This window comes from Lonchura striata, chromosome 31 (genome assembly GCF_050655825.1).
Source record: "Lonchura striata isolate lonStrDom1 chromosome 31, ASM5065582v1, whole genome shotgun sequence".
Lineage (NCBI taxonomy): Eukaryota > Metazoa > Chordata > Aves > Passeriformes > Estrildidae > Lonchura > Lonchura striata.
Window position 1 is genome coordinate 6,511,436 of NC_140733.1, and position 23,780 is coordinate 6,535,215.

Genomic DNA, 23,780 nt, shown 5'->3' on the forward strand with positions numbered 1-23,780 from the left:
CATCCCATCCCATCCCATCCCATCCCATCCCATCCCAATCTCATCCCAATCTCCACCCGCACCCCAACTCCAGTCTGCATCCCAAAGCCCCCCACTCAAATCCCATCTCTCCCAGTCCCTCCCAGTCCCATCCCAGTTCCATCCCAATCCCTCCCAGTCCATCCCAGTTCCCCCCAGTCCCTCCCAGTTCCCCCCCACCTCTCCCCAGCACACTCGGACCCCCCAGTCTCAGTCTCAGTCACTTTATTGGGGTGGGGGCTGCGCGGGGACATCACCGGGACGGGACGGGGGAGATTTGGGGGGCACACTGAGCCCCCCCCGCGGGGTCCCCCCGTGTCCCTCCGTGGCTGTGGGACCCCCCCCCAAAATCTCTACTTGTTCTTCTTGAAGAAGCTGAAGCGTTTCTCCCTCTCCTTGGGCTCGCGGGCCCGGGGGGCTCCCTCGGCCGGGGGGGGCACCGGGGGGAGGCTCAGGGCCCGCGACATCCCCTTGGGGGGACCCCCGGGGACCCCCGGACCCTCCCGGGGCCCCCCCGGACCCAGCGCGGCCCCGGCGGCGGCTTCGATCCCCCGGAGCCACAGGGCCATGTCGGCCTGGGGGGGACACGGGGACAGTGGGGACACGGGGGGGGCGGGGGACACCCAGGGACACCCGGGTACACTTGGGGACACCCAGGGGACACCCGGGGACACCCAGGGACACCCGGGAACACCCGGGGACACTTGGGGACACCCAGGGACACCCAGGGGACACCCAGGGACACTCAGGGGACACCCAGGGGACACCTGGAGGACACCCAGGGACACTCAGGGGACACCCGGGGACACCCAGGGGACACCCAGGGGACACCCAGGGACACCCAGGGGACACTTGGGAACTCCCAGGGGACACCCAGGGACACCCAGGGGACATCCAGGGGACTCCTAGGGAACACCCAGGGGACACCCAGGGACACCCGAGGAATGGGGGGGATGGGGGTCTCACCTCATCCTTAGCCTGGAACAGGAATTCCTTCCCATCGCTCAGCCTGGGGGGGGCTGGGATCAGCCTGAGGGGGGCCGGGACCCCCCCCAGCCCCTTTGAGACCCCCTTGTGTCCCCCCATTTTCCCCATCTCCCCCCTCCCCATCTTCCCCCATTTCCCCAATTTTTTACACATTTCCCTGCAAGTCTGTCCCATTATTTCTGTATTTTTTTCTCCCTTTCTCCCCATTTTTCATCCCATGCTCCCCCCATTTTTACCCCATTTTCCTCCGCAATTTTCCATCTCCTCCACATTTCTGCCTCATTTTTCTCCCCATTTTCTCCCCATTTCCCCCCATGTCTCCCCAATCTTCCCCCACATTTCCCCCCCTTCCCCTATTTCCCCCAATTTTCCCCCATTTCCCCCCTCAATTCCCCCCAATTACCTCCCATTTCCCCTCCCACTTTCCCCATCTCCTCCCCATTTTTCCCCTAATTTCCCCCAATTTCCCCCCATATTCTCTCCATTTTCCCCTCAATTTTTCCCCCATTCTCCCCCCATTAATCCCAAATTTTCCCACTTCCCCCATTCACCCCCCATTCTCCCCCAATTTCCCCCTATTCTCCCCCCATTTCTCCCCCCATTCTCTCCCCAATTTCCCCCCATTCTCCACCCATTTCCCCACATTTATCCCCTATTTTCCCCCCATTTTCCCCCAATTTCCCCCCCATTCTTCCCCCATTTATTCCCAAATTTCCTCCCATTCTTCCCGCAATTCCCCCCATTTTCCCCCATTCTCCCCCAATTTTCCCCTAATTTCCCCCATTTCCCCCCATTCTCTCCCCATTTCCCCCCATTTTCCCCCATTCTCCCCCAATTTTCCCCTAATTTCCCCCATTTTCCCCCATTCTCTCCCCATTTTCCTCCATTCTCCCCCAATTTCTCCCCATATATCCCCCATTCCCCCCCAATATCCCCCCTATTCTCCCCCCAATTTCCCCCCATTTTCCCCCCAGTTCTCCCCCCATTTTCCCCCAATTTCCCCCCATTCTTCCCCCATTTATTCCCCAATTTCCCCCATTCCCCCCCATTCTCCCCCCATTTATCCCCCATTCTCCCCCAATTTTCCCCCAATTTCCCCCCATTTCCCCCCCATTCTCCCCCCTCAATTCCCCCCATTCTCCCCCCATTTTCCCCCCCATTTCCCCACATTTATCCCCAATTTCCCCCCATTCTCCCCCCTCAATTCCCCCCATTCTCCCCCCATTTCCCCCCATTCTCCCCCCTCAATTCCCCCCATTCTCCCCCCATTTCCCCCCATTTCTCCCCACATTCTCCCCCAATTTCCCCCCCATTCTCCCCCCTCAATTCCCCCCATTCCCCCCCCATTTCCCCACATTGATCCCCAATTCCCCCATTTCCCCCACTCTCCCCCGTGCCCCCCAGTCCCCCGTACCCCAGCCTGAAGACGTGTTTGCGTTTGCGGTAGGCGGTGGCCGGCTGGCAGCGGGCGCCGCGCAGGGGGGCGGGGGGCTCGCCGTGCCACGGGACCCCCGCGCCCGCCCCCCGCGCGTCCTTGAACACGCTCAGGACCCCCCCCCGCAGCACGCAGTACAGGCTCTGCCAGGACCTGGGGGGCAGGGGGGGTTCAGGGGACCCCCACCCCCCCAGCGCACAGCCCCCATCCCCCAGAAACTCATTTGGGGCGGGGGTCCCCAAAATGCTGCAGGGGGGCAATGAAAATGTGGATTTTTGGTAGAAAAATGAGGTTTTTGGGTTTGTTTGGCAGAGATTGACTCAAGGGACCCCCCCCCACCCCAGATTAATGGGAGTGATCCCCAAAATCGGGGAGGGGGTGTTGAAATGAGATCCCACCCCCAAAAAGGAAAAGGGGAACAAAAAGAGGAGGAATCTGCCCAAAGTTAAAGAAAATCTTCCATAATGAGAGAAAATCCTCCAAAATGACAGAAAAACCACCCAAAATCCAAGGGAGCCACCTCCAAATTAAACCTGAACCCCGCCCAAAATGGTGGGGGGGGTCCCAAAAAAGGCCCCCAGACTAAAGGAGAAGAGGGAAAGCCCCCAAAATGGGGGGGGAGGAGGGACGGGATGAATTTGGGTGCCCCCTCCCCAAATCTTGGGGCATGCTGGGCCGTGTCCCCAGGGTATCCCCAAGGTGTCCCCAAGGCCAGGCCATGTCCCCAGGCTGTCCCCAGGTGTCCCCAGGATATCCCCAGGTGTGTCCCCAAGGCCAGGCCGTGTCCCCAGGTGTCCCTAGGCTGTCCCAGGTGTGTCCCCAGCTGTCCCCAGGTGTGTCCCCAAGGCCAGGCCATGTCCCCAGGTGTCCCTAGGCTGTCCCAGGTGTGTCCCCAGGTGTGTCCTCAAGTCCAGGCCGTGTCCCTAGGCTGTCCCAGGTGTGTCCCCAGCTGTTCCCAGGTGTGTCCCCAGGTGTCCCCAGGTGTGTCCCCAGCTGTCCCCAGGCTGTCCCCAAGGCCAGGCTGTGTCCCCAGGTGTCCCCAGCTGTCCCAGGTGTGTCCCCAGCTGTTCCCAGGTGTCCCCAGCTGTCCCAGGTGTGTCCCCAGGTGTCCCCAGGTGTCCCCAGGTGTCCCCAGGCTGTCCCCAAGGCCAGGCTGTGTCCCCAGGTGTTCCTAGGCTGTCCCCAGGCTGTCCCCAGGCTGTACCCAGGCTATCCCCAGGTGTGTCCCCAAGGCCAGGCCGTGTCCCTAGGCTGTCCCAGGTGTGTCCCCAGCTGTTCCCAGGTGTGTCCCCAGCTGTCCCAGGTGTCCCCAGGCTGTCCCAGGTGTGTCCCCAGCTGTTCCCAGGTGTGTCCCCAGCTGTCCCAGGTGTCCCCAGCTGTCCCAGGTGTGTCCCCAGGTGTCCCCAGAGCTGTCCCCAGGTGTCCCCAGGCTGTCCCCAAGGCCAGGCTGTGTCCCCAGGTGTCCCCAGCTGTCCCAGGTGTGTCCCCAGGTGTGTCCCCGCTGTCCCCTGACCTGTTGGCCGCTCTCTTCCCGGCCGCCTCCAGCTCCTGTTTCCGGCTCAGGGTCCCCTCGAGGGTCTCGGGCTGGGGGGGGGCGCGGGGGGGCAGCGTGGCCGCCCCTCCCCCCGGGCCGGGCCCCCCCTCCTGCGCCCCTCTGGGGACCTGGGGAGGGGGACGGGGCTGAGGGGGGTCCCGCCGAGGGGCCCGGGGGTGTCCCCCCGGATCTGGGGGGTCGGGGGGGGTTACCTGGCCCGCGGCGCCGTCGGGGCGGATCCCGTTGAGGGCGGGGGGCTCCGGCGGGCGGCTCTGGGGGGTGGGGGAGGCCCTGGGGGGGTGGGGACACAGGGGACACCCCCCGGTCACCCCCAGACCCCCCCCATATCCCCCCTGACGAGGGTGTCCCCCCAACGCCCCCAAACCTGGGGGTCTCCCAACCCCTCTATGCCCCCCCAAAATCCCCCCCCCCCTCACCTCTGCCCCTCCCCGCCCCCTCCCCCATCCTGGCTCTGGGGGGGCACCACCGGGGGGGTCCCCCCGACTTCGGCCTGCGCCGGGGGGGGCTCGGGGGGCTGCAGCTTCCTCGCCTCCTCCTCCTCCTCCTCCTGCCGCCGCCGCCGCTCCTTCTCCTCCAGCTGGGGGGGTCGGGGGGTCAGGGACACCCCGGTGATGGGGGGGGACACAGGGAGCCCGTGGGGACCCCCCGAGGGCAGGGGGGTCACACAGGGACCCTCAGCCCCCCACACACGCTGGGGGGGGTGTCCCCCCTCCCCTTGTCCTTGCCACGTCCCCTGTGCCCCCATTTCTCCTCCCCATGTCCCCCCATTGCTCCCCCCCCATTTCCCCCCCATAGCCTCATCCCCACATCCCCCCGCGTCCCCCCGATGTCCCCATGTCCCTCTCCCCATTTCTCCCCATGTCCCCCCATCCCTCCATGTCCCTATGTCCCCCCTGTCCCCGCATTTCTCCTGTGTCCCCCCCATGTCCCCATGTCCCCCCCTTATTCCCATGTTCCCCTGTCCCCCTGCGTCCCCCATGTCCCCATTTTCCTCTACATCCCCCCATGTCCCCCCGTCCCTCCGTGTCCCCGCATTTCCTCCGTGTCCCCCTGTCCCCCCATTTCCCCACATCCCCCCACATCCCCCCCACATCCCCCCATGTCCCCATTTCCCCCCACGTCCCCCCACATCCCCCCAATGTCCCCATGTCCCCATCCCCCCGTGTCCCCCCATGTCCCCCTGTGTCCCCCAGTGTCCCTATGTCCCCATTTCCCCCCTGTCCCCCATGTCCCCCCATTTCCCCCTGTCCCCCTGTCCCCCCATTTCCCCATTTCTCCCCATCCCCCCCATGTCCCCCCATGTCCCCCCGTGTTCTCCATGTCCCCCAGTGTCCCAATGTCCCCATTTCCCCCACGTCCCCCCATGTCCCCCCATTTCCCCATGTCCCCCCATTTCCCCATTTCTCCCCATGTCCCCCAATGTCCCCATGTCCCCCCATGTCCCCCCGTGTCCTCCATGTCCCCCAATGTCCCCATGTCCCCCCGTGTTCCCCAGTGTCCCTATGTCCCCATTTCCCCCCCGTCCCCCATGTCCCCCAATGTCCCCATTTCCCCCCTGTCCCCCCACATCCCCCCATGTCCCCATCTCCCCATCCCCCCGTGTCCCCCCATGTCCCCCCATGTCCCCCAGTGTCCCCATGTCCCCTACATCCCCCCATGTCCCCATTTCCCCCTGTCCCCCTGTCCCCCCATTTCCCCATTTCTCCCCATGTCCTCCATGTCCCCCAATGTCCCCATGTCCGCTACGTCCCCCCATGTCCCCATTTCCCCCACGTCCCCCCTGTCCCCCCACATCCCCCCCATGTCCCCATCTCCCCATCCCCCCATGTCCCCCCATGTCCCCATTTCCCCCTGTCCCCCTGTCCCCCCACATCCCCCCATGTCCCCATCTCCCCATCCCCCCGTGTACCCCCGTGTTCCCCAGTGTCCCTATGTCCCCATTTCCCCCCCGTCCCCCATGTCCCGCAATGTCCCCATGTCCCCCACGTCCCCCCACATCCCCCCATGTCCCCACCTCCCCATCCCCCCGTGTCCCCCCCCGTCCCCCCGTGTCCCCACCGTGGTCAGCCGGCCCAGGGCAGCGAATCTCTCGTCCCAGGCGGCCGCGGCCTTCTGGAAGCTCTGGTGCCGCTTGAGGAGGGTCTCGGCCTCGGCCAGGCTGGAGCCCAGCTCGGGGGCGCGGGCCAGCGGCTCCCGGCTGGCCAGCCACGCCTCGGCCGTGGCCGCGTCGCGCCCGAACACCAGCACCTCCAGCACTGGGGCACGGGGGCTGTCAGCGGGGGCACGGGGACACCCCTGGGACACCCCTGGGCCACTCCTGGGACACCCCTGGGACACCCATGGGACACCCCTGGGCACTGAGAGGGGACACGGGGCACCTCCAGCACTGGGGCATGGGGACTGTCACTGGGGGCACGGGGACACCCCTGGGGCACCCTTGGGCACTGAGAGGGGACACAGGGTACAGGGACACCCCCGGGGCACCCCTGAGCCACCCCTGGGACACCCCAGAGCCACCCTGGGGCCACTCCAGGCACTGAGAGGGGACACAGGGTACAGGGACACCCCTGGGATACCCCTGGGACACCCCTGGGACACCCCTGGGCACTGAGAGGGGACACGGGGTACAGGGACACCCCTGGGACACCCCTGGGTCACCCCAGAGCCACCCTGGGGCCACTCCTGGGCACTGAGAGGGGACATGGGGCACCTCCAGCACTGGGGCATGGGGACTGTCACCGGGGGCACGGGGACACCCCTGGGGCATCCCTGGGGCAGCCTTGGGCACTGAGAGGGGACACAGGGTACAGGGACACCCCCGGGGCACCCCTGAGCCACCCCTGGGACACCCCTGGGACACCCCAGAGCCACCCTGGGGCCACTCCTGGGCACTGAGAGGGGACACGGGGGACACAGAGGGGACACGGGGGACCCTCCCAGTCCTCACCAGTCTGCAGCCACTCCAGCTTGTCCTGCCAGCGCTCCCCGATGTCCCTGCGGCGCTCCTGGAGCTCGGCCAGCTCCTGGGACAGCTGGGGGGACAGGGATGGGGACAGGGGACAGGGGTGGGGACAAAGATGGGGACACGCTGATTGAGGCAGGGACAAGAACAAGGGGACAAGCTCGGGGACAGGATGGGGACAAGGACACGGGGACAGAGATACAGGGGTGGGATCGGGACACAGGGACGGTGACAGGGACACGAGGGGACAAGGGATGGGGACAGCACCGTGGAGATGGGGATTTGGACGAGGGATGTGGGGCTGGGGACTTGGGGACAGTGACAAGGCTGGAGAGGCGGGGATGAGGAGGCAGGGACAGGGTGACACAGGGACAGGGTGACACAGGGACAGGGTGACAGGGTGACACAGGGACAGGGTGACACAGGGACAGGGTGACACGGTGACAAGGTGACAGAGTGACACGGTGACACAGTGACAGGGTGACAGGGTGACAGGGCGACACGGTGACAGGGTGACAGGGTGACAGGGTGACAGGGCGACACGGTGACACAGTGACAAGGTGACAGGGTGACACGGTGACAGGGTGACAGGGTGACAGCCGCGTCCCACCTTGTCGGCCTCGTGGTGGCCGCGCTGCAGCAGCGCCGTGGCCGCGGCCACGCAGGCCCCGAAGGAGCCCTCGCGCGCCTCCAGCTCCGCCCGCAGCCCCTGGTGCTGCTGGATCAGCAGCTCGGCCGCGGTGACATCCCTGCCAGGGGACAGGGACACCGGTGTCACCGCGGGGACACCGGCGTCACCGCGGGGACACCCCGGCTCAGCCTGGGCACAGCGGGCAGGGCTGGGCCACCAGGGTGGCCGCGGTCACAGCCCCGTGCTGGGATCACTGCAGTGTCCCCAGGGCTGTCCTTGTGTCCCCAGGGCTGTCCCCATGTCCCCGGGGCTGTCCCCATGTGTGTCCTCATGTCCCTGCATGTCCCCGTGTCCCCACAGTGTCCCTGCAGTGTCCCTGTGTCCCCAGAGTGTCCCCGTGATGTCCTCATGTCCCTCCCTGTCCCCACAGTGTCCCCCCATCCCCAGGGTGTCCCCACGGTGTCCCCACGGTGTCCCCAGGGCATCCCTGGTGTCCCCAGGGTGTCCCCAGGGCGTCCCTGGTGTCCCTAGGGTGTCCCCATGGTGTCCCCCTGTCCCCACGGTGTCCCCAGGGTGTCCCCAGGGTGTCCCTGGTGTCCCCACAGTGTCCCTGGTGTCCCCAGGGTGTCCCCACAGTGTCCCTGGTGTCCCCACGATGTTCCCAGGGCGTCCCCATGGTGTCCCCAGGGTGTCCCTGGTGTCCCCACAGTGTCCCTGGTGTCCCCAGGGTGTCCCCAGGGTGTCCCCACAGTGTCCCTGGTGTCCCCAGGGTGTCCCTGGTGTCCCCAGGGTGTCCCCACAGTGTCCCTGGTGTCCCCACAGTGTCCCTGGTGTCCCCAGGGTGTCCCCACAGTGTCCCCACAGTGTCCCTGGTGTCCCCAGGGTGTCCCCAGGGTGTCCCTGGTGTCTCCACAGTGTCCCTGGTGTCCCCACGGTATCCCCAGGGTGTCCCCAGGGTGTCCCTGGTGTCCCCAGGGTGTCCCCACAGTGTCCCTGGTGTCCCCAGGGTGTCCCTGGTGTCCCCACGGTGTCCCCAGAGTGTCCCCAGGGTGTCCCCACAGTGTCCCCAGGGTGTCCCTGGTGTCCCCAGGCTGTCCCCGGTGCCACCTGGGCCTCTCGCGGGCCTGCAGCTGCAGGTGCACGCCGTCCATCCAGAGGCGCAGGTCGCGGGCGGCGCGCAGGAACCGGAACTGCTCCACGCTGTCCCCGAGCAGGCGGCGCCGGCGCTGGCAGCGCCCGCGGAGCTCGGCCCAGGCCGCGGCCACCGCGCCCTCCTGCGCCCGCAGCTCCTCGGCCCGCGGGCCCGCGTACGCCGCGGCCAGCCGGCCCGCGGCCTCCTGCACGGCCGTCACCTGGGGACAGGTGGGACATGGCACAGGTGGGACATGGGACATGGGACAGGTGTGACATGGCACAGGTGTGACAGCCGGCCCGCGGCCTCCTGCACGGCCGTCACCTGGGGACAGGTGGGACATGGCACAGGTGTGACAGGTGTGACATGGCACAGGTGTGACATGGCACAGGTGTGACAGCCGGCCCGCGGCCTCCTGCACAGCCGTCACCTGGGGACAGGTGGGACATGGCACAGGTGTGACAGGTGTGACATGGCACAGGTGGGACATGGGACAGGTGTGACATGGGACATGGGACAGGTGTGACAGGTGTGACATGGCACAGGTGTGACAGCCGGCCCGCAGCCTCCTGCACGGCCGTCACCTGGGGACAGGTGGGACATGAAACAGGTGGGACATGGCATAGGTGTGACATGGGACAGGTGGGACATGGCACAGGTGGGACATGGCACAGGTGTGACAGCCGGCCCGCAGCCTCCTGTACGGCCATCACCTGGGGACAGGTGGGACATGAAACAGGTGTGACAGGTGTGACATGGCACAGGTGTGACAGCCGGCCCGCGGCCTCCTGCACGGCCGTCACCTGGGGGGGACATGGCACAGGTGGGACATGGGACAGGTGTGACAGGTGTGACATGGCACAGGTGTGACAGGTGTGACATGGCACAGGTGTGACATGGCACAGGTGTGACAGCTGGCCCGCGGCCTCCTGCACGGCCGTCACCTGGGGACAGGTGGGACATGAGACAGGTGTGACATGGCATAGGTGTGACAGGTGGCCTGCAGCCTCCTGCACGGCCGTCACCTGGGGACAGGTGGGACATGAAACAGGTGTGACAGGTGTGACATGGCACAGGTGTGACAGCCGGCCCGCAGCCTCCTGCACGGCCGTCACCTGGGGACAGGTGGGACATGAAACAGGTGTGACAGGTGTGACATGGCACAGGTGTGACAGCCGGCCCGCGGCCTCCTGCACGGCCGTCACCTGGGGACAGGTGTGACATGGCACAGGTGTGACAGGTGTGACATGGCACAGGTGGGACATGGGACAGGTGTGACATGGGACATGGGACAGGTGTGACAGGTGTGACATGGCACAGGTGTGACAGCCGGCCCGCGGCCTCCTGCACGGCCGTCACCTGGGGACAGGTGGGACATGAAACAGGTGTGACATGGCATAGGTGTGACATGGCACAGGTGTGACAGGTGTGACACGGGACAGCTGTGACACGGGACAGGTGACATACCCCACTCCCAGCCACCTCCTGCAGCACAGCGTGCCCCTCACGTGCCCCTCGCCCGTCCCCGTGCCCTCACCTGCGCGCTCAGGGCCTGCACGTCGTGCTCGAAGGCGCGGTGCTGCCTCTCCAGCCCCTCGGCCGCGCGCAGGTCGCGCCCCAGCTCCTCGGGCAGCTGCCGGGCCTTGGCGCGGAGCTGCGCCAGCACCTGGCGCGCGTCGCGGCGGAAGCGCTGCAGGTCGTGCGCGGCCGCCAGCTCCTGCGCCCGCGTGGCCACCAGCTCCAGCAGCTCGGCCCAGGCCTCGTTCAGCGCCGCCTGCCACTGCGCCACGGCCGCGCGCTCGGGGTGGCCCCCGGAGATCAGCGCCGCCGCCGCCGCGTTGGCCGCGTCCACCCGCTCCTGGCCCAGCCCGCCCGTGTCCCGGGAGAACTCGCGGAACTTGTCCCGGAGCAGCTGCGGGGACGCGGGGAGGGTCAGGGGCACGGGGGACAGGGGGACAGGGGGACAGGGGGACAGAGGGACAGGGACAGAGGGACACAGGACAGGGTCAGGGGGACGGGGGACAGGGGGACAGAGGGACAGGGGGACAGAGGGACAGGGACAGAGGGACACAGGACAGGGTCAGGGGGATGGGGGACAGGGGGACAGAGGGACAGGGGGACACGGGGACAGGGGACAGGGACAGGGGGACACGGGACAGGGAGACACCGGGACAGGGGACAGGGGGACAGGGACAGGGGGACACGGGACAGGGACAGGGACAGGGGGACACGGGATGGGGTCAGGGGAACAGGGGGACATGGGACAAGGACAGGGGGAAATGGGACAGGGGGACAGGGGGACATTGGACAGGGACAGGGGGACACGGGATGGGGTCAGGGGGACAGAGGGACAGGGGACAGGGACGGGGGAAATGGGACAGGGGGACATGGGACAGGGTCAGGGGACAGGGGTCACGGGGACAGAGGACAGGGGGACACGGGACGGGGTCAGGGGGATACAGGACAGGGGGACAGGGACATGGGACAGGGGTCAGCAGGACAGGGGGACACGGGAAGGGTCAGGGGGACAGGGGACAGGGGACATGGGACAGGGGGACAGGGGTCGGGGGTCAGCAGGGTCACCTGGCACTGAGGTGACACAGGGAATCCTCAGTGTCACAGTGCCCGTGTCCCCCCGTGTCCCCTCAGTGTCACAGTGCCTGTGTCCCCCCGTGTCCCCTCAGTGTCCCCTCAGTGTCACAGTGCCTGTGTCCCCCCGTGTCCCCTCAGTGTCCCCTCAGTGTCACAGTGCCCGTGTCCCCACCGTGTCCCCTCACCGTGACGTGCTCGAAGTCCTGCCCCAGCTCCCGGGACGCCGCCACCACCTCTCGCTCCGAGATCCACTGCTCCAGGTCGTCGAGGTCGCGGCGCAGCTGGCACAGCCGGTGGTGGCCCTGCAGGGTGGCCCTGCGCTCCTCGGCCAGGTGGCACAGCCCCGCGTAGAGACGCTGCAGCTGCGCGGCGCGGGCACGGAGCCGCTCGCTGCACGGGGGACAGCGGTGTCACCCAGGGGACAGGGGTGTCACCCAGGGGACAGGGGACAGTGATGTCACCCGGGGTCTGCGGTGTCACCCAAGGGACAGGGGACAGCGGTGTCACCCAAGGGACAGCGGTGTCACCCAAGGGACAGTGGTGTCACCCAAGGGACATGGGGACAGCAGTGTCACCCAAGGGACAGGGGTGTCACCCAAGGGACAGGGGTGTCACCCAGGGAGCTGTGGTGTCACCCAAGGGACAGGGGACAGCGGTGTCACCCAGGGGACAGGGGTGTCACCCAGGGGACAGGGGTGTCACCCGGGGTCTGCGGTGTCACCCAAGGGACAGGGGTGTCACCCAGAGAGCTGTGGTGTCACCCAAGGGACATGGGGACAGTGATGTCACCCAAGGGACAGCAGTGTCACCCGGGAGCTGCGGTGTCACCCAAGGGACACGGGGACAGAGGTGTCAGGGGTCATGGGGACATTGGGGACATTGGAGGACCTGGCAATGGGACACAGGGACCTCAGGGGACACAGGGACCTCAGGGCACAGCGAGCACTGGGACAGAGCTGACAGGGGACATGCTGGCCGTGCACGCAGCGGCTAGGGTGTCCCCAGGGTGTCCCCAGGGTGTCCCCAGCGTGTCCCCAGCGTGTCCCCACCCGTCGGGGTGGCCGCTGGCCGCCATGGCCCGGCCCTGCTCGGCCAGCAGCTCCACGGTGCCGCCGTAGTCGCGCAGCTCCTGCTCCAGCCCCAGGTGCCGGCTCAGCATGGCCTGGGCGCCCGGCTCGTCCTGGGGACACCGCGGCCGTCACGGGGGTGTCCCCACCCCCAGAGACCCCCCAGTTGCTCCTTTGGGTGCTCCAGAGCCCCACAGACCCCCCCACAAATCCCCTCTGACCCTCCCTGGCCCCCAGAGATCCCCTATAGCCCCCCAGAGACCCCACAGATCCCCCAGACCCCCAGAGACCCCATAAAGAACCCACAGAGACCCCTCACAGACCACTCAGCTCCCCCTCTGACCCCCACAGACCCCTCCCCACATCCCCCCTGCCCCCCTCTCACACTCCCTGTCACCCCATGGACCCCCCCAGACCTCCCAAACGCCCCAAAAACCCTTCCCAATCCCCCTGAACCCATCACAGACCCCCCATAGACCCCTCCCCACATCCCCCCTGCCCCCCTCTCACACTCCTTATCCCCCCATGGACCCCCCCAGACTCCAAAACCCCTTCCCAATCCCCCTGAACCCATCACAGACGCCCCATAGACCCCCCAAACCCCTCCCCACATCCCCCCTGCCCCCTCTCATATTCCCTGCCCCCCCTCTGACCCCCCCATGGACCCCCCCAGACCCCCCAAAGACTCCAAAACCCCTTCCCAATCCCCCTGAACCCATCACAGACCCCCCATAGACCCCTCCCCACATCCCCCCTGCCCCCCTCTCACGCTCCCTGCCCCCCTGGAACCCCTCCCTCCCCTCCCCCCCACCGAAGCGGGGGTGACTCTGCTGTCCCCGGGGCGGGGGTCCCGGCCCTGTGCCCACCTTGGCCTTGTCCTGGGCCAGCATGTGCAGCTCGCGCTCGCCCAGCCAGGCCTCGGCGGCCGCGGCGTCGCGCAGGAAGCGCTGGGCGGCCAGGGCGGCCTCCAGGCGCCGCTGCCTCCGCGCCGCCTGCGCCCGCAGCTCCCGCCAGGCCTCCCGCAGCACCGGGACCCCCCCGGGGACCCCCCCGGGCACCCCCGGCCCGGGCAGCCCCCGCTCCAGCAGCTCCATCACCCGGCGCTCGCGGCCCTGCAGCTCCTTCTGCAGCGTCTGCGGGGTCGGGGGGAGTCAGGGGGGGCTCTGGGGGGGGAACTGGGGGGGTTTATCAGTCCGGGGGGGGGTCTATGGGGGAAATTGTGGGGTCTGGGGGCGTTTATGGGTCCATGGAGGGATTTGTGGGGAAAATCGGGGGGTCTGGGGGAGTTTATTGGTCCATCGGGGGGTCTATAAGAGAAGTTAAGGGGGTCTAGTGGGTCTGTTGGGGGGTTTATGGGGAAAATTGAGGGGTCTGGGGGGGCTTATGGGGGTTTATGGGTCCATGGAGGGGTTTATGGGGGAAATTAGGGGGGGTCTAGTGGGTCTGCATGGGGGTTTATGGGGAAAATTGGGGGGCCTGGGGTCTATGGGGGAGTTTATGGGTTCATGGTGGGGTCAAGGGGGGGTTTAAGGGGCTCTAGGGGTCAATGGGGGAATCTGAGGAGGCAGTGGGGATCTATGGGGGTGCTGGGGGTTGAGCCAGAAAACTTGGAGGGGGGAATCTATGGGATCTCGCAGGTGGGGAGGGGTCTGTGGGGGTCATGGAGTAAGTGCTGGGGGTCCCAGGGGACACAGGGGGACACCTGGGGACCCTCTGACCCACCTCGTTCTTCTGCAGCAGCAGCTGCACCGAGGGCAGGTCCTTGCCGTGGTCCGTGGACATGGCCAGGGCCTGGCGCTCCTGCACCCACAGCTGGGGACACGGGGGGACATGGGGGACACAGGGGGACATCGGGGTCATTGAGGACATCATGGACATTGGGGACATGGGGGACACTGGGGACATCGGGGTCACTGGGGGTCACCGGGGGCCGGGTCACTGCGGGGACAGGGATGGGGAGGACTCAAGGACTGGGGGTCGGGAAGAGCCATGGGGGGCAGAATTTGGGGTTCAGAGACCCTGGGAGGGGTCGGGGCTGGTGGAGACTGACCAGGATTTGGGTGGGGGGGTCCAGGATTCAGGATGAGGAATGGGGTGGGGGTCAGAGATTTGGGGCCAGGTATTTGGGATCAGGAACTGGGGTGGTCAGAGATTCGGGGTCAGGAATTGGGGGAGTCAGAGATTTGGGATTAAGGATTTGGGATCGGGAATGGGGACGGGTCAGAGATTTGGGGTCAGAGATTCAGGGTCAGGAATGGGTGAGGTCAGAGATTTGGGGTCAGGGATTTGGGATCAGGAATGGGGAGGGGGGTCAGAGATTCGGGGTCAGGAATTGGGGGAGTCAGAGATTTGGGATTAAGGATTTGGGATCGGGAATGGGGACGGGTCAGAGATTTGGGGTCAGAGATTCAGGGTCAGGAATGGGTGGGGTCAGAGATTTGGGGTCAGAGATTTGGGATCAGGAATGGGGTGTGGGTCAGAGATTTGGGGTCTGGGATTCGGGATCAGGAATGGGGTGTGGGTCAGAGATTTGGGGTCCGGGATTCGGGATCAGGAATGGGGTGTGGGTCAGAGATTTGGGGTCTGGGATTCAGGATCAGAAATGGGGTGTCAGGCACGGGGGGACCCAGGGACCCCAGGGGTCAGTGGCAGCCCCGGGGGGCTCCCCCCACTCACGAGCTCGTCCTCCAGGTCCCTGCGGAACTGGTGCAGCTCCCTGGCGGCCGCGAGGCTCCGGCCGCGCTCCCGCAGCGGCTCCCGCAGCTCCCGGAACTGCTGCTCCAGCTCCCGCACCTGCTCCTGCACCCCCGCGCTCCGGGGGTGCCCCGGGCTGAGCCCCCCGGCCTGCGCCCGCAGAGCCCCCACCTCCTGCTCCCGCAGCGCCGCCTGCGTCTCCAGCAGCTGCGGGGGTGCGGGGGGTCAGGGACCCCAAAATCTGCACCCCAAAGGGCCCCCACCTCCTGCTCCCGCAGCGCCGCCTGCGTCTCCAGCAGCTGCAGGGGTGTGGGGGGTCAGGGACCCCAAAATCTGCACCCCAAAGGGCCCCCACCTCCTGCTCCCGCAGCGCCGCCTGCGTCTCCAGCAGCTGCAGGGGTGTGGGGGGTCAGGGACCCCAAAATCTGCACCCCAAAGGGCCCCCACCTCCTGCTCCCGCAGCGCCGCCTGCGTCTCCAGCAGCTGCGGGGGTGTGGGGGGTCAGGGACCCCCAGGGACCCCCCCCAAAATCTGCATCCCAAAACATGAACCCTAAAACTCACGCCCCCAAAACCTGAACCCTAAAACCCGCAGCCAAATCCTGCGTGGCAGACACGCACCCTCAAAACCTGAACCCCAGAACCTGCACTCAAAGCCTGTACCCCCAAATCTGCATCCCAAAACCTGCATCCAAAATCCCCAGCCCCAAAACCCGCAGCCAAATCCTGCATCACAAACCTGCACCCAAAAATCCAAACCCCAAAACCAGAACCTAAATCCTGCATCACAAACCTGCACCCAAAAATCCAAACCCCAAAACCAGAACCTAAATCCTGCATCACAAACCTGCACCCAAAAACCCAAACCCCAAAACCCAAACGGAAATCCTGCATCCCAAAACCTGCACCCAAAAACCTGAACGCCATAACTCAAACCCAAATCCTGCATCACAAACCTGCACTCAAAAACCCCAACCCCAAAATCCAAACGGAAATCCTGCATCACAAACCTGCACTCAAAAACCCAAACCCCAAAACCCAAACGGAAATCCTGCATCCCAAAACCTGCACCCAAAAACCCAAATCCCAAAACCCAAACGGAAATCCTGCATCCCAAAACCTGCACCCAAAAACCTGAACCCCAAAACTCAAACCCAAATCCTGCATCACAAACCTGCACCCAAAAATCCAAACCCCAAAACCCAAACCCAAATCCTGCACCCAAAACCTGAACACCCCAAACTCTACACCCTAAACCTTCACCCCAAAACCTGGTCATCCCAAACCCTCATCCCAGACCCACCCAAAACCCACCCCCCAAACCCGTACCTGAACCCCTCACCCCAAACCTTCACCCCAAACCTTCCCCCCGTTGCCATTTCCCAGCCCCCAGCCCTGACCTGGTGCCGGGTCAGCAGGACCCCGACGCTGGTCAGGTCCTGGCCGCAGTGGCCGGAGCGGAGCTGGGCGCGGACTCCGGCCAGCCAGGAGCGCAGTCCGGCGCAGGCCTGGGCGCAGCTCTCGGCGCGCGCGGCCTCGGCCAAGCCCCGGCCCTTGGCGGCCGCCGCCGCCTCCACCTGCGCCCACAGCGCCCGCAGCTCCTGCCGGGGCGCCGTCACTTGCCCGGCCAGCGCCGGCCGCGCCCGCGCCAGCTGCTCGCCGTCCTGCGGGACCCAAAAAATCACGGAGTGGGCAATGTCGAGGTTGGAATTGCGGAGTTGTTGAGGTCGGACCCGTTTAGTTGTGGGGTTATGGAGATTGGGCACGTGGGGTGGTGGGATCGTTGAGACTGGACTCGTGGATCCATCATGGCTGGACCCGAAAAATCATGGACTTGTTGATGGTATGTGGGATCCTTGAGGCTGACCCACTAAATTGTGGATTGTGAAGATTGGACCCATGGAATGGCAAGGTCATTGAAACCGGACCCATGGAATCGTGGAATTATTAAGGGCTGGACCCACAGAACCGTGGAATCACTGAGGCTGGACCCATGGAATCACAGAATTGCTGAGGTTGAACCCATGGAATTTTGTGACTCAACCCCCCCTCCCATATCCCACCTTTCCCAAGGGCCGCCCCTTCCCAGATCCCATTTTCCCCCCGTTTTCCCCCGTTCCCACCTTCTCCAGCGCCTCCAGCCAGCCCCGGTTGGCCGCGAGCTCGGCGGCGAAGGCCTGGTGCTTCTGCCACTTGCCCTGCAGGTCCCGTGTGCCCTCGTAGGACACGTCCCGAGCCACCGGCAGCTTCTCGTTCAGCCACAGCGTCAGCTGGGAACGGGAACGGGAGCGGGACACAGCTGGGGATCCCTTCCCACAGTCCCAGCCCAGCCCAGTTCTCATCTCCGCCCCATCCATCCCTCATCTCCATCCTAATCCCATCCCAATCCCATCCCAATCCCCACCCGGCCTCACCTCCTGCCCATCCTGCAGGAACTTCTGCAGCTCCCAGTTATCCCGCAGCCGCCCCAGCAGCTCCTGGGCCGATTCCCGGATCTTCTGGTGCCTGTGCCAGGGCCGGGGTGGTGAGAGACCCCATTCCCAGGAGATGGGATGGACTGGGATGGGATGGGATGGGATGGGATGGGATGGGATGGGATGGGACGGGACGGGACGGGATGGGATGGGATGGGATGGGATGGGACGGGACGGGACGGGACGGGACGGGATGGGATGGGATGGGATGGGATGGGATGGGATGGGATGGGACGGGATGGTCTCCCTCACCTGCTTTCCACCGACTCCACTGTCTCCCGCACCTTTTCTGCGTGGACGCCGCCCTCCTCCAGCAGCTTCCGCCCGGTGTCCGTGAGCGCCCGGACGCGCTCGGTGCCGGTGTCCAGCGCGGCCAGGAACTCCTCCAGCCTCCTCACGGCCGCCTCCGCGCCCGGCACCGTGCCCGGCATCTCTGTGTGGGCCAGCGTGTGCTCCTGCGGGTCAGGACGGGGATTGGCACCGGGACGGTACCGGAGCCCCGGGATTCAGCAGAACACCCCGGATCCCCTCACCTGCTTCCCCAGCGTCCCCTCCACCTGCTTGGCGTCCCGCAGGAACACGTGGAAGGCGACAGCCTGGGCCAGGAGCCGCTGCCGCTTCTCCCACACCCGGCCCAGCTCTTCCCAGTCCGCATCCAGCGCCTCCAGGCGCTGCAGCAGGGACAGGCTCTGCGGGTCCGCCTGTCCCCGCGTCACCTCCCGGCCGGCGGCGCGGGCGCTCCGGTAATCGGCGCCGTAGTGCGAGATCTCGGTGCGGAGGCTCTCGTGCTGCCGCAGGGAGCCCTCGGCCTCGGCCAGGGACGCGGGGACATCCTCGGAGCCCGCGGCCGCGCGGGTGCGGGACAGCCAGGCCTGGAGCGCCGCCAGGTCCCGCAGGAAGCCCTGGAGCCGCCGCGCCTGCCCCAGGGACTCCTCGCGGCTCCGGTGGCACCGGCGCAGCGCGTCCCACTCGGCCTCCAGCCCCGCCAGCCCCTCGCGGATCTCGGGCGCTCGCTCCGGCTGCTCCCCCTGCAGCTTCTCGGCCTCGGCCCGCAGCTCCCGCAGCTTTCCCTGGATGGCGTCCAGGTCGCGCCCCATCCCCGACAGCTTCCCCTGCAGCGCCGTGATCCCCGCCAGGTCCCGGCCCAGCGCCCGCGTGGCCTCGATCGCTGCTGTCTTCTCCCGCATCCAGCCCCGCGTCTCGTGGCATTCCAGGCGGAAATTGTGGATGTTCAGCGCCGCGGTCAGCGCCACCTTCTTGCGCTCGGCCAGCGCCCGGAACCGCTCCCACCTGGCACGGGCGGGATCGGGGCGCGGTGGGACAGAGCCCGGGGAGAGAATCTGGCCCAAAGAATTCATCCCTGGAGTGTCCCAGCCCGGGGAATCCATCCCCGGAGTGTCCCAGTCTGGGGAATCCATCCCCGGAGTGTCCCAGTCTGGGGAATCCATCCCTGGAGCGTCCCAGCCCGGAGAATCCATCCCCGGAATGTCCCAGCCCGGGGAATCCATCCCTGGAGTGTCCCAGCCGGGGGAATCCATCCCTGGAGTGTCCCAGCCCCGAAAATCCATCCATGGAGTGTCCCAGCCCGGAGAATCCACCCCTGGAGCGTCCCAGCCCAGAGAATCCGTCCCTGGAGTGTCCCAGTCTGGGGAATCCATCCCTGGAGTGTCCCAGCCCGGAGAATCCATCCCCGGAGTGTCCCAGCCCAGAGAATCCAACCCTTCCAAGAGCATCCCGGCGGGGAAAACCCCTCCCTGCGTCCCTGGAGCATCCCTGACTGCCCGGAGAACCCATCCCTGCCTGGAACACTTCCCTGGGCGCCTGGAAAATCCATCCCTGCCCGGACCCACCCCCAATCCCTGCCCGGAATGGCCCCGCCGGGGCCGCCCCCACCTGTCCCGGAGCTGCTCCCAGGTCTCCCGGGCGCTCTCCCGGTTCCTGTCCCCGGATCCCTGCAGCTCCTGCGTGACGCGGCCCACGGAGGCCACGCGCGCCGCCAGCGCCGCCAGCTCCGGCTCCAGCGTCTCGAACCTGCGGGAGCGCCGGGAATGACCGAGAATTCCAGGAATGCTGAGCCGGAGCTGGGAATTCAGGGAAAACCTCAGCAACACCCCAGAGGTGGCAAGCCACAAATCCTGGGAATGCCACAAATCCTGGGAATACTGCCCTGGAGGTGGGAATTTAGGGGATTTTGTGAGTGCTGGGAATATCTCAGGACAAGGTGAGAATTCAGAGAGTACAGGGAATGCTGTGTTGGAAGTGAAAATTCTGGGAAAATGGGAACACCTAGAGCACTGGGAATGTTGTGGCGGAGGTAGGAACTCAGGGAACACTGGGAATAGCGGGAATAATGGGAATACTGGAGACATCCTGAGGAAAAATGGGAATAACAGGGCGATCCTGTGTATTCTTGGGAGAATTCCTGTGGGAATCCCAGCGGGGTCGACCGCGGGCACTCCGAGATTTCCCGGGAATAACTCTGGGAATAACTCTGGGATTTCCACTGCGCAGCACGGAGGAGCCCCGGGCGCTCACCGCTGCTGCACCACCTCCAGGTCCTCGATCCGCTCGGGAATCTCCATGGAGAGCAGCCACTGCTCCCTCTCGCCCACCCAGAGCGCGCAGGCATCGGCCTCGCTGCGCGCCGCGAACAGCCCCAGCGCGTCCCGCAGCTCCAGGCGCCGCAGCTCCGCCCGCTCCTCCAGCTCCCGGTGCCGCCGCTCCAGCTCCGCCAGCCGCTCCGCCAGCCCCGGCACCGCGTCGGGAACGTCGGCGGCACCGCCGGGCAGCGCCTGCTCCCGCAGCGCCGCCAGCGCCGGCCCGCGCCGCCGCAGCTCGTCCTGCAGCTCCCGCAGCCGCCGCTCCAGCATCCCCGCCGATCTCTCGTCGTGGCCGAGCTCCGGCGCCGCCACTCGCCGGGCGGCGGCCGCCAGCCACGCCTCGGCCTCGGCCGCCTCCGCCTCCAGCTGGAATCGCCCCGCGGCCGCGCGGAGCCGCCGCTCCCGGGCCCCGGCCAGCGCCGGCAGCGCCGCCCAGAGCGACTCCAGCTCCCGGATCCGCCGGGACACGGCGGCCGCGGGGTCCGGGGAGCCGGGAGCGGCGCCCGGGCGTCCCTCGGGGGGTTCCGTGGATCCGTCGGCGGGTGCCGAGAGTCCCTCGGTGGATCCAGGGGTGGATTCCGGGGGTCCAGCAGCGCGTCCCAGGGACGCGTTCTTGGATTCCGGGGGTCCCGTGGGGGGTCCCGGGGATCTGGCCGTGGATCCGGCAGCAGATTCCGCGGGTTTTGCGCTTCCCATTGATCCGGCAGCGGATCCCGTCGAGCCAGCGGCGGCTTCCACTGATCCAGGGGTGGCTTCCACTGATCCAGGGGCGGCTCCCACTGATCCAGGGGTGGCTTCCACTGATCCAGGGGTGGCTCCCACTGATCCAGGGGCGGCTCCCGTGCATCCCGCGGCTCCGTCGGGGGCTCCCTGTGCCAGCAGCTCCCGGCCCCGCTCCAGCAGCTGCTGCAGCGGCCCCGCGCGTCCCCCCAGCGCCCCTCGGATGGCTTCGAGCTGGCTCAGCATCCGCAGGGCCCCCGGCAGGTCCCGGCCCAGCTCCGGGCAGCGCAGGAGCCGCTCCTGCTCCCGCATCCAGGCCTCCTCCTCGCCCGCGTCCCACAGGAACTTCCAGAGGCGCCGGGAGCGCTCCAGCCGCAGCCGCCGCTGCTCCGACAGCGCCGACAGCCCCCGGTAACGGAGCTCCAGAGCCGCCACGCGGGCCCGCAGCTGCTCCGGGGGGCACGGGCGGTACCCTGGGGGGCACGGGCGGGGGTCAGCGGGGCTGGGGGGTCTGGGGGTCGCACGGCTTGGGGGTCCTGGGGTCTGGAATCCACAGGGTTTAGGGGTACGGTGTTTAGGGATCCAAATTTTTGTGGGTCCCAGGGTCTGAGATTGAGGGATGTCAAGGATTTGGGAGACGCAGCGTTTTGGGAGGGCTGTGGGTCTGGGATTTGGAGGTCCCGGTGTTCAGGGATTCGGTGTTTGGCGGGGGGGGGGGGGTGTCTCGGTTTTTGGGGCTCCCAGTTTATGGGAGTCTGTTTTGGGGTTTTGCTAGGTCCCAGTTTTGGGGGTCTCAGGTGAGTGGGGGTCCTGGCATTCAGGTATCTCTGGGTTTGGGGATTCCAGGGCATCCCGGGGATCCCAATTTTGGGGGTCTCAATTTTGGGGAGGGGTCACTCACCGCCCCCCTCCCCGAGGAAGCGCTCGGCCGCCGCCCCCACACTCCGGACCCTCTCAGCCTGGGCCGCCACGTCCCCCTCGACCAGGGCGTGGATCTGCAGCAGATCGTCCACCTGGCTCAGGTGCTGCCCGAAATCCCGCGACTGCAGCCGCACCTGGGGACACCGGGGGGGTCACGACGGGGGGGGATCCCATCGTGGGACCCCCCCCCCCAAATTCCCTTCCCCACCTCCATCTCCTCCATCCAGCCCATCAGGTGCTCCAGGTCGCGCAGGAGCCGCTGCAGCTCCAGGTGCGCCCGCAGCCGCTCCCGCCGCGCCGCCACCTGCGCCCGCAGCGCTTCCCAAAGCGACACGACGTGGTCGCGCCGCGTCGCGATGCCGCCCATGTCGTGATAGCGCTCGGCCTCCAGCTCGGCGGCCACGGCGGTGACGGCGCGGACGCGGCTGCCGTAGGCGGCGATGTCGCTCTCGATGGCCTCGTGCTTGCGCAGCGCGGCCTCGACCCCCGCCAGGGACCCCCCGAAATTGTCCTGGGGGGTGGGAAAGGGGGGTGAGGGAGGGGAGACTCCCGGGACCCCCCCCGAAATTGTTCTGGGTGGGTGAGGGAGGGGCCACTCCCGGGACTCCCCCCCCCAAATCATTCTGGGGTGGGAGAGGAGGGAGAAGGGGTAAAAGGTGGGTGGGACACCCCGGGGACACCCCGAATTGTCCTGGTGGAGAAAAAAAGGGGCTGAGGGGTGACAAAGAGGGGTGGGGACACATCCTGAAATTGTCCTGGTGGGGACAGGGGGAAGTCCCCTGGGGTGGGGGCAGTTCCAGGGTCACCTGTGCCACCAGGTTGTCCCTGACTGGGGGTTGGTTGGGGGGGGTCTCAGGGGTCCCTGGGTGGGGGTCCCGGTGTCACCTGTGCCACCAGGCGCTGGTTGTCCCCCAGCCAGGTCTCCCTGAGGGCGGCCTTGCGGTGGAACCGGGCTGCCAGCTGCTCCAGGTGCTGCTGCCGGAGCAGCTCCGAGCGCAGCGCCAGCTCCCGGCCGTGCTCCGCCTTCTCCAGCCGCTCCCACGCCTGCGGGGACGGCTCGGTCACCTGGGGCACCTGGCACCTGTGTCACCTGCACACCTGGCATCGTGTCACCTGGGGCACCTGGCACCTGTGTCACCTGCACACCTGGCATCATGACACCTGGGGCACCTGTGTCACCTGCACACCTGGCATCGTGTCACCTGGGGCACCTGTGTCACCTGCACACCTGGCATCATGACACCTGGGGCACCTGTGTCACCTGCACACCTGGCATCGTGTCACCTGGGGCACCTGTGTGACCTGCACACCTGGCATCATGACACCTGGGGCACCTGGCACCTGTGTCACCTGCACACCTGGCATCGTGTCACCTGGGGCACCTGGCACCTGTGTCACCTGCACACCTCGCATCGTGTCACCTGGGGCAACTGTGTCACCTGCACACCTGGCATCATGACACCTGGGGCACCTGTGTCACCTGCACACCTGGCACTTGTATTGCTGTGTCCTCTCCCATATCCCTGTGTCCCCCTTGTCCCCTGTCGCTGTCACCCTGTTGATGTCGGCGCTGTGGAGACCCCACCATGTCCCCAGTGTCCCCCTGTCCCTGTCACTCCCCATGTCCCCAACGTCCCCAGTGTCCCTCCATCCCTGTCACCCCCAAAGTCCCCAGTGTCCCCCTGTCCCTGTCACCCCCATGTCCCCTGTGGCTGTCACCCTGTTGATGTCGGCGCTGTGGGTCCCCTCCCGGGGCACGAACTGCCGCTGGTTGTTGGCACGGAGGCGACTCCGGAGCGAGAACAGCAGCACCTCCAGGGAGCCCTTGTCCTCGAACCTGCCGGGGGGGACCCCAAAATTCACCGAGGGGACCCCAGAATACAGCGGGGGGACCCGAAACCCACTCTGAGCCTCTGGGCAGCCCCAAAACCCCTCAGAGGAAACCTGAAACCCACTGGGGGGGACCCCAAACCCGACTGGACAGCCCCCAAAC

At 66.6% G+C, this 23,780-nt stretch overlaps 1 protein-coding gene across 1 annotated transcript in view; it reads right to left on the minus strand.

Annotated features, from left to right (window-relative positions):
* Nucleotides 1-226: 226 nt before the first annotated feature.
* Nucleotides 227-23,780, minus strand: part of LOC110478830 (spectrin beta chain, non-erythrocytic 2) — a 30,789-nt gene continuing 7,235 nt past the window's right edge. The window contains exons 10-36 of the mRNA XM_085563644.1: nucleotides 23,507-23,624; nucleotides 22,673-22,831; nucleotides 21,996-22,298; nucleotides 21,768-21,921; nucleotides 20,082-21,339; nucleotides 19,440-19,577; nucleotides 18,080-18,836; nucleotides 17,799-18,001; nucleotides 17,487-17,577; nucleotides 17,196-17,342; nucleotides 16,473-16,736; nucleotides 15,056-15,280; nucleotides 14,102-14,191; nucleotides 13,246-13,512; nucleotides 12,362-12,492; nucleotides 11,498-11,702; nucleotides 10,258-10,632; nucleotides 8,696-8,940; nucleotides 7,568-7,706; nucleotides 6,943-7,027; nucleotides 6,054-6,250; nucleotides 4,412-4,572; nucleotides 4,187-4,265; nucleotides 3,954-4,102; nucleotides 2,420-2,593; nucleotides 985-1,027; nucleotides 227-593 (exon numbers count right to left, since the gene is read on the minus strand). Of these exons, the coding sequence (XP_085419770.1) occupies nucleotides 372-593; nucleotides 985-1,027; nucleotides 2,420-2,593; nucleotides 3,954-4,102; nucleotides 4,187-4,265; nucleotides 4,412-4,572; nucleotides 6,054-6,250; nucleotides 6,943-7,027; nucleotides 7,568-7,706; nucleotides 8,696-8,940; nucleotides 10,258-10,632; nucleotides 11,498-11,702; nucleotides 12,362-12,492; nucleotides 13,246-13,512; nucleotides 14,102-14,191; nucleotides 15,056-15,280; nucleotides 16,473-16,736; nucleotides 17,196-17,342; nucleotides 17,487-17,577; nucleotides 17,799-18,001; nucleotides 18,080-18,836; nucleotides 19,440-19,577; nucleotides 20,082-21,339; nucleotides 21,768-21,921; nucleotides 21,996-22,298; nucleotides 22,673-22,831; nucleotides 23,507-23,624 (6,379 nt within the window). The 3' untranslated portion in view covers nucleotides 227-371. The remainder of the gene's footprint in view (nucleotides 594-984; nucleotides 1,028-2,419; nucleotides 2,594-3,953; nucleotides 4,103-4,186; nucleotides 4,266-4,411; nucleotides 4,573-6,053; nucleotides 6,251-6,942; nucleotides 7,028-7,567; nucleotides 7,707-8,695; nucleotides 8,941-10,257; nucleotides 10,633-11,497; nucleotides 11,703-12,361; nucleotides 12,493-13,245; nucleotides 13,513-14,101; nucleotides 14,192-15,055; nucleotides 15,281-16,472; nucleotides 16,737-17,195; nucleotides 17,343-17,486; nucleotides 17,578-17,798; nucleotides 18,002-18,079; nucleotides 18,837-19,439; nucleotides 19,578-20,081; nucleotides 21,340-21,767; nucleotides 21,922-21,995; nucleotides 22,299-22,672; nucleotides 22,832-23,506; nucleotides 23,625-23,780) is intronic.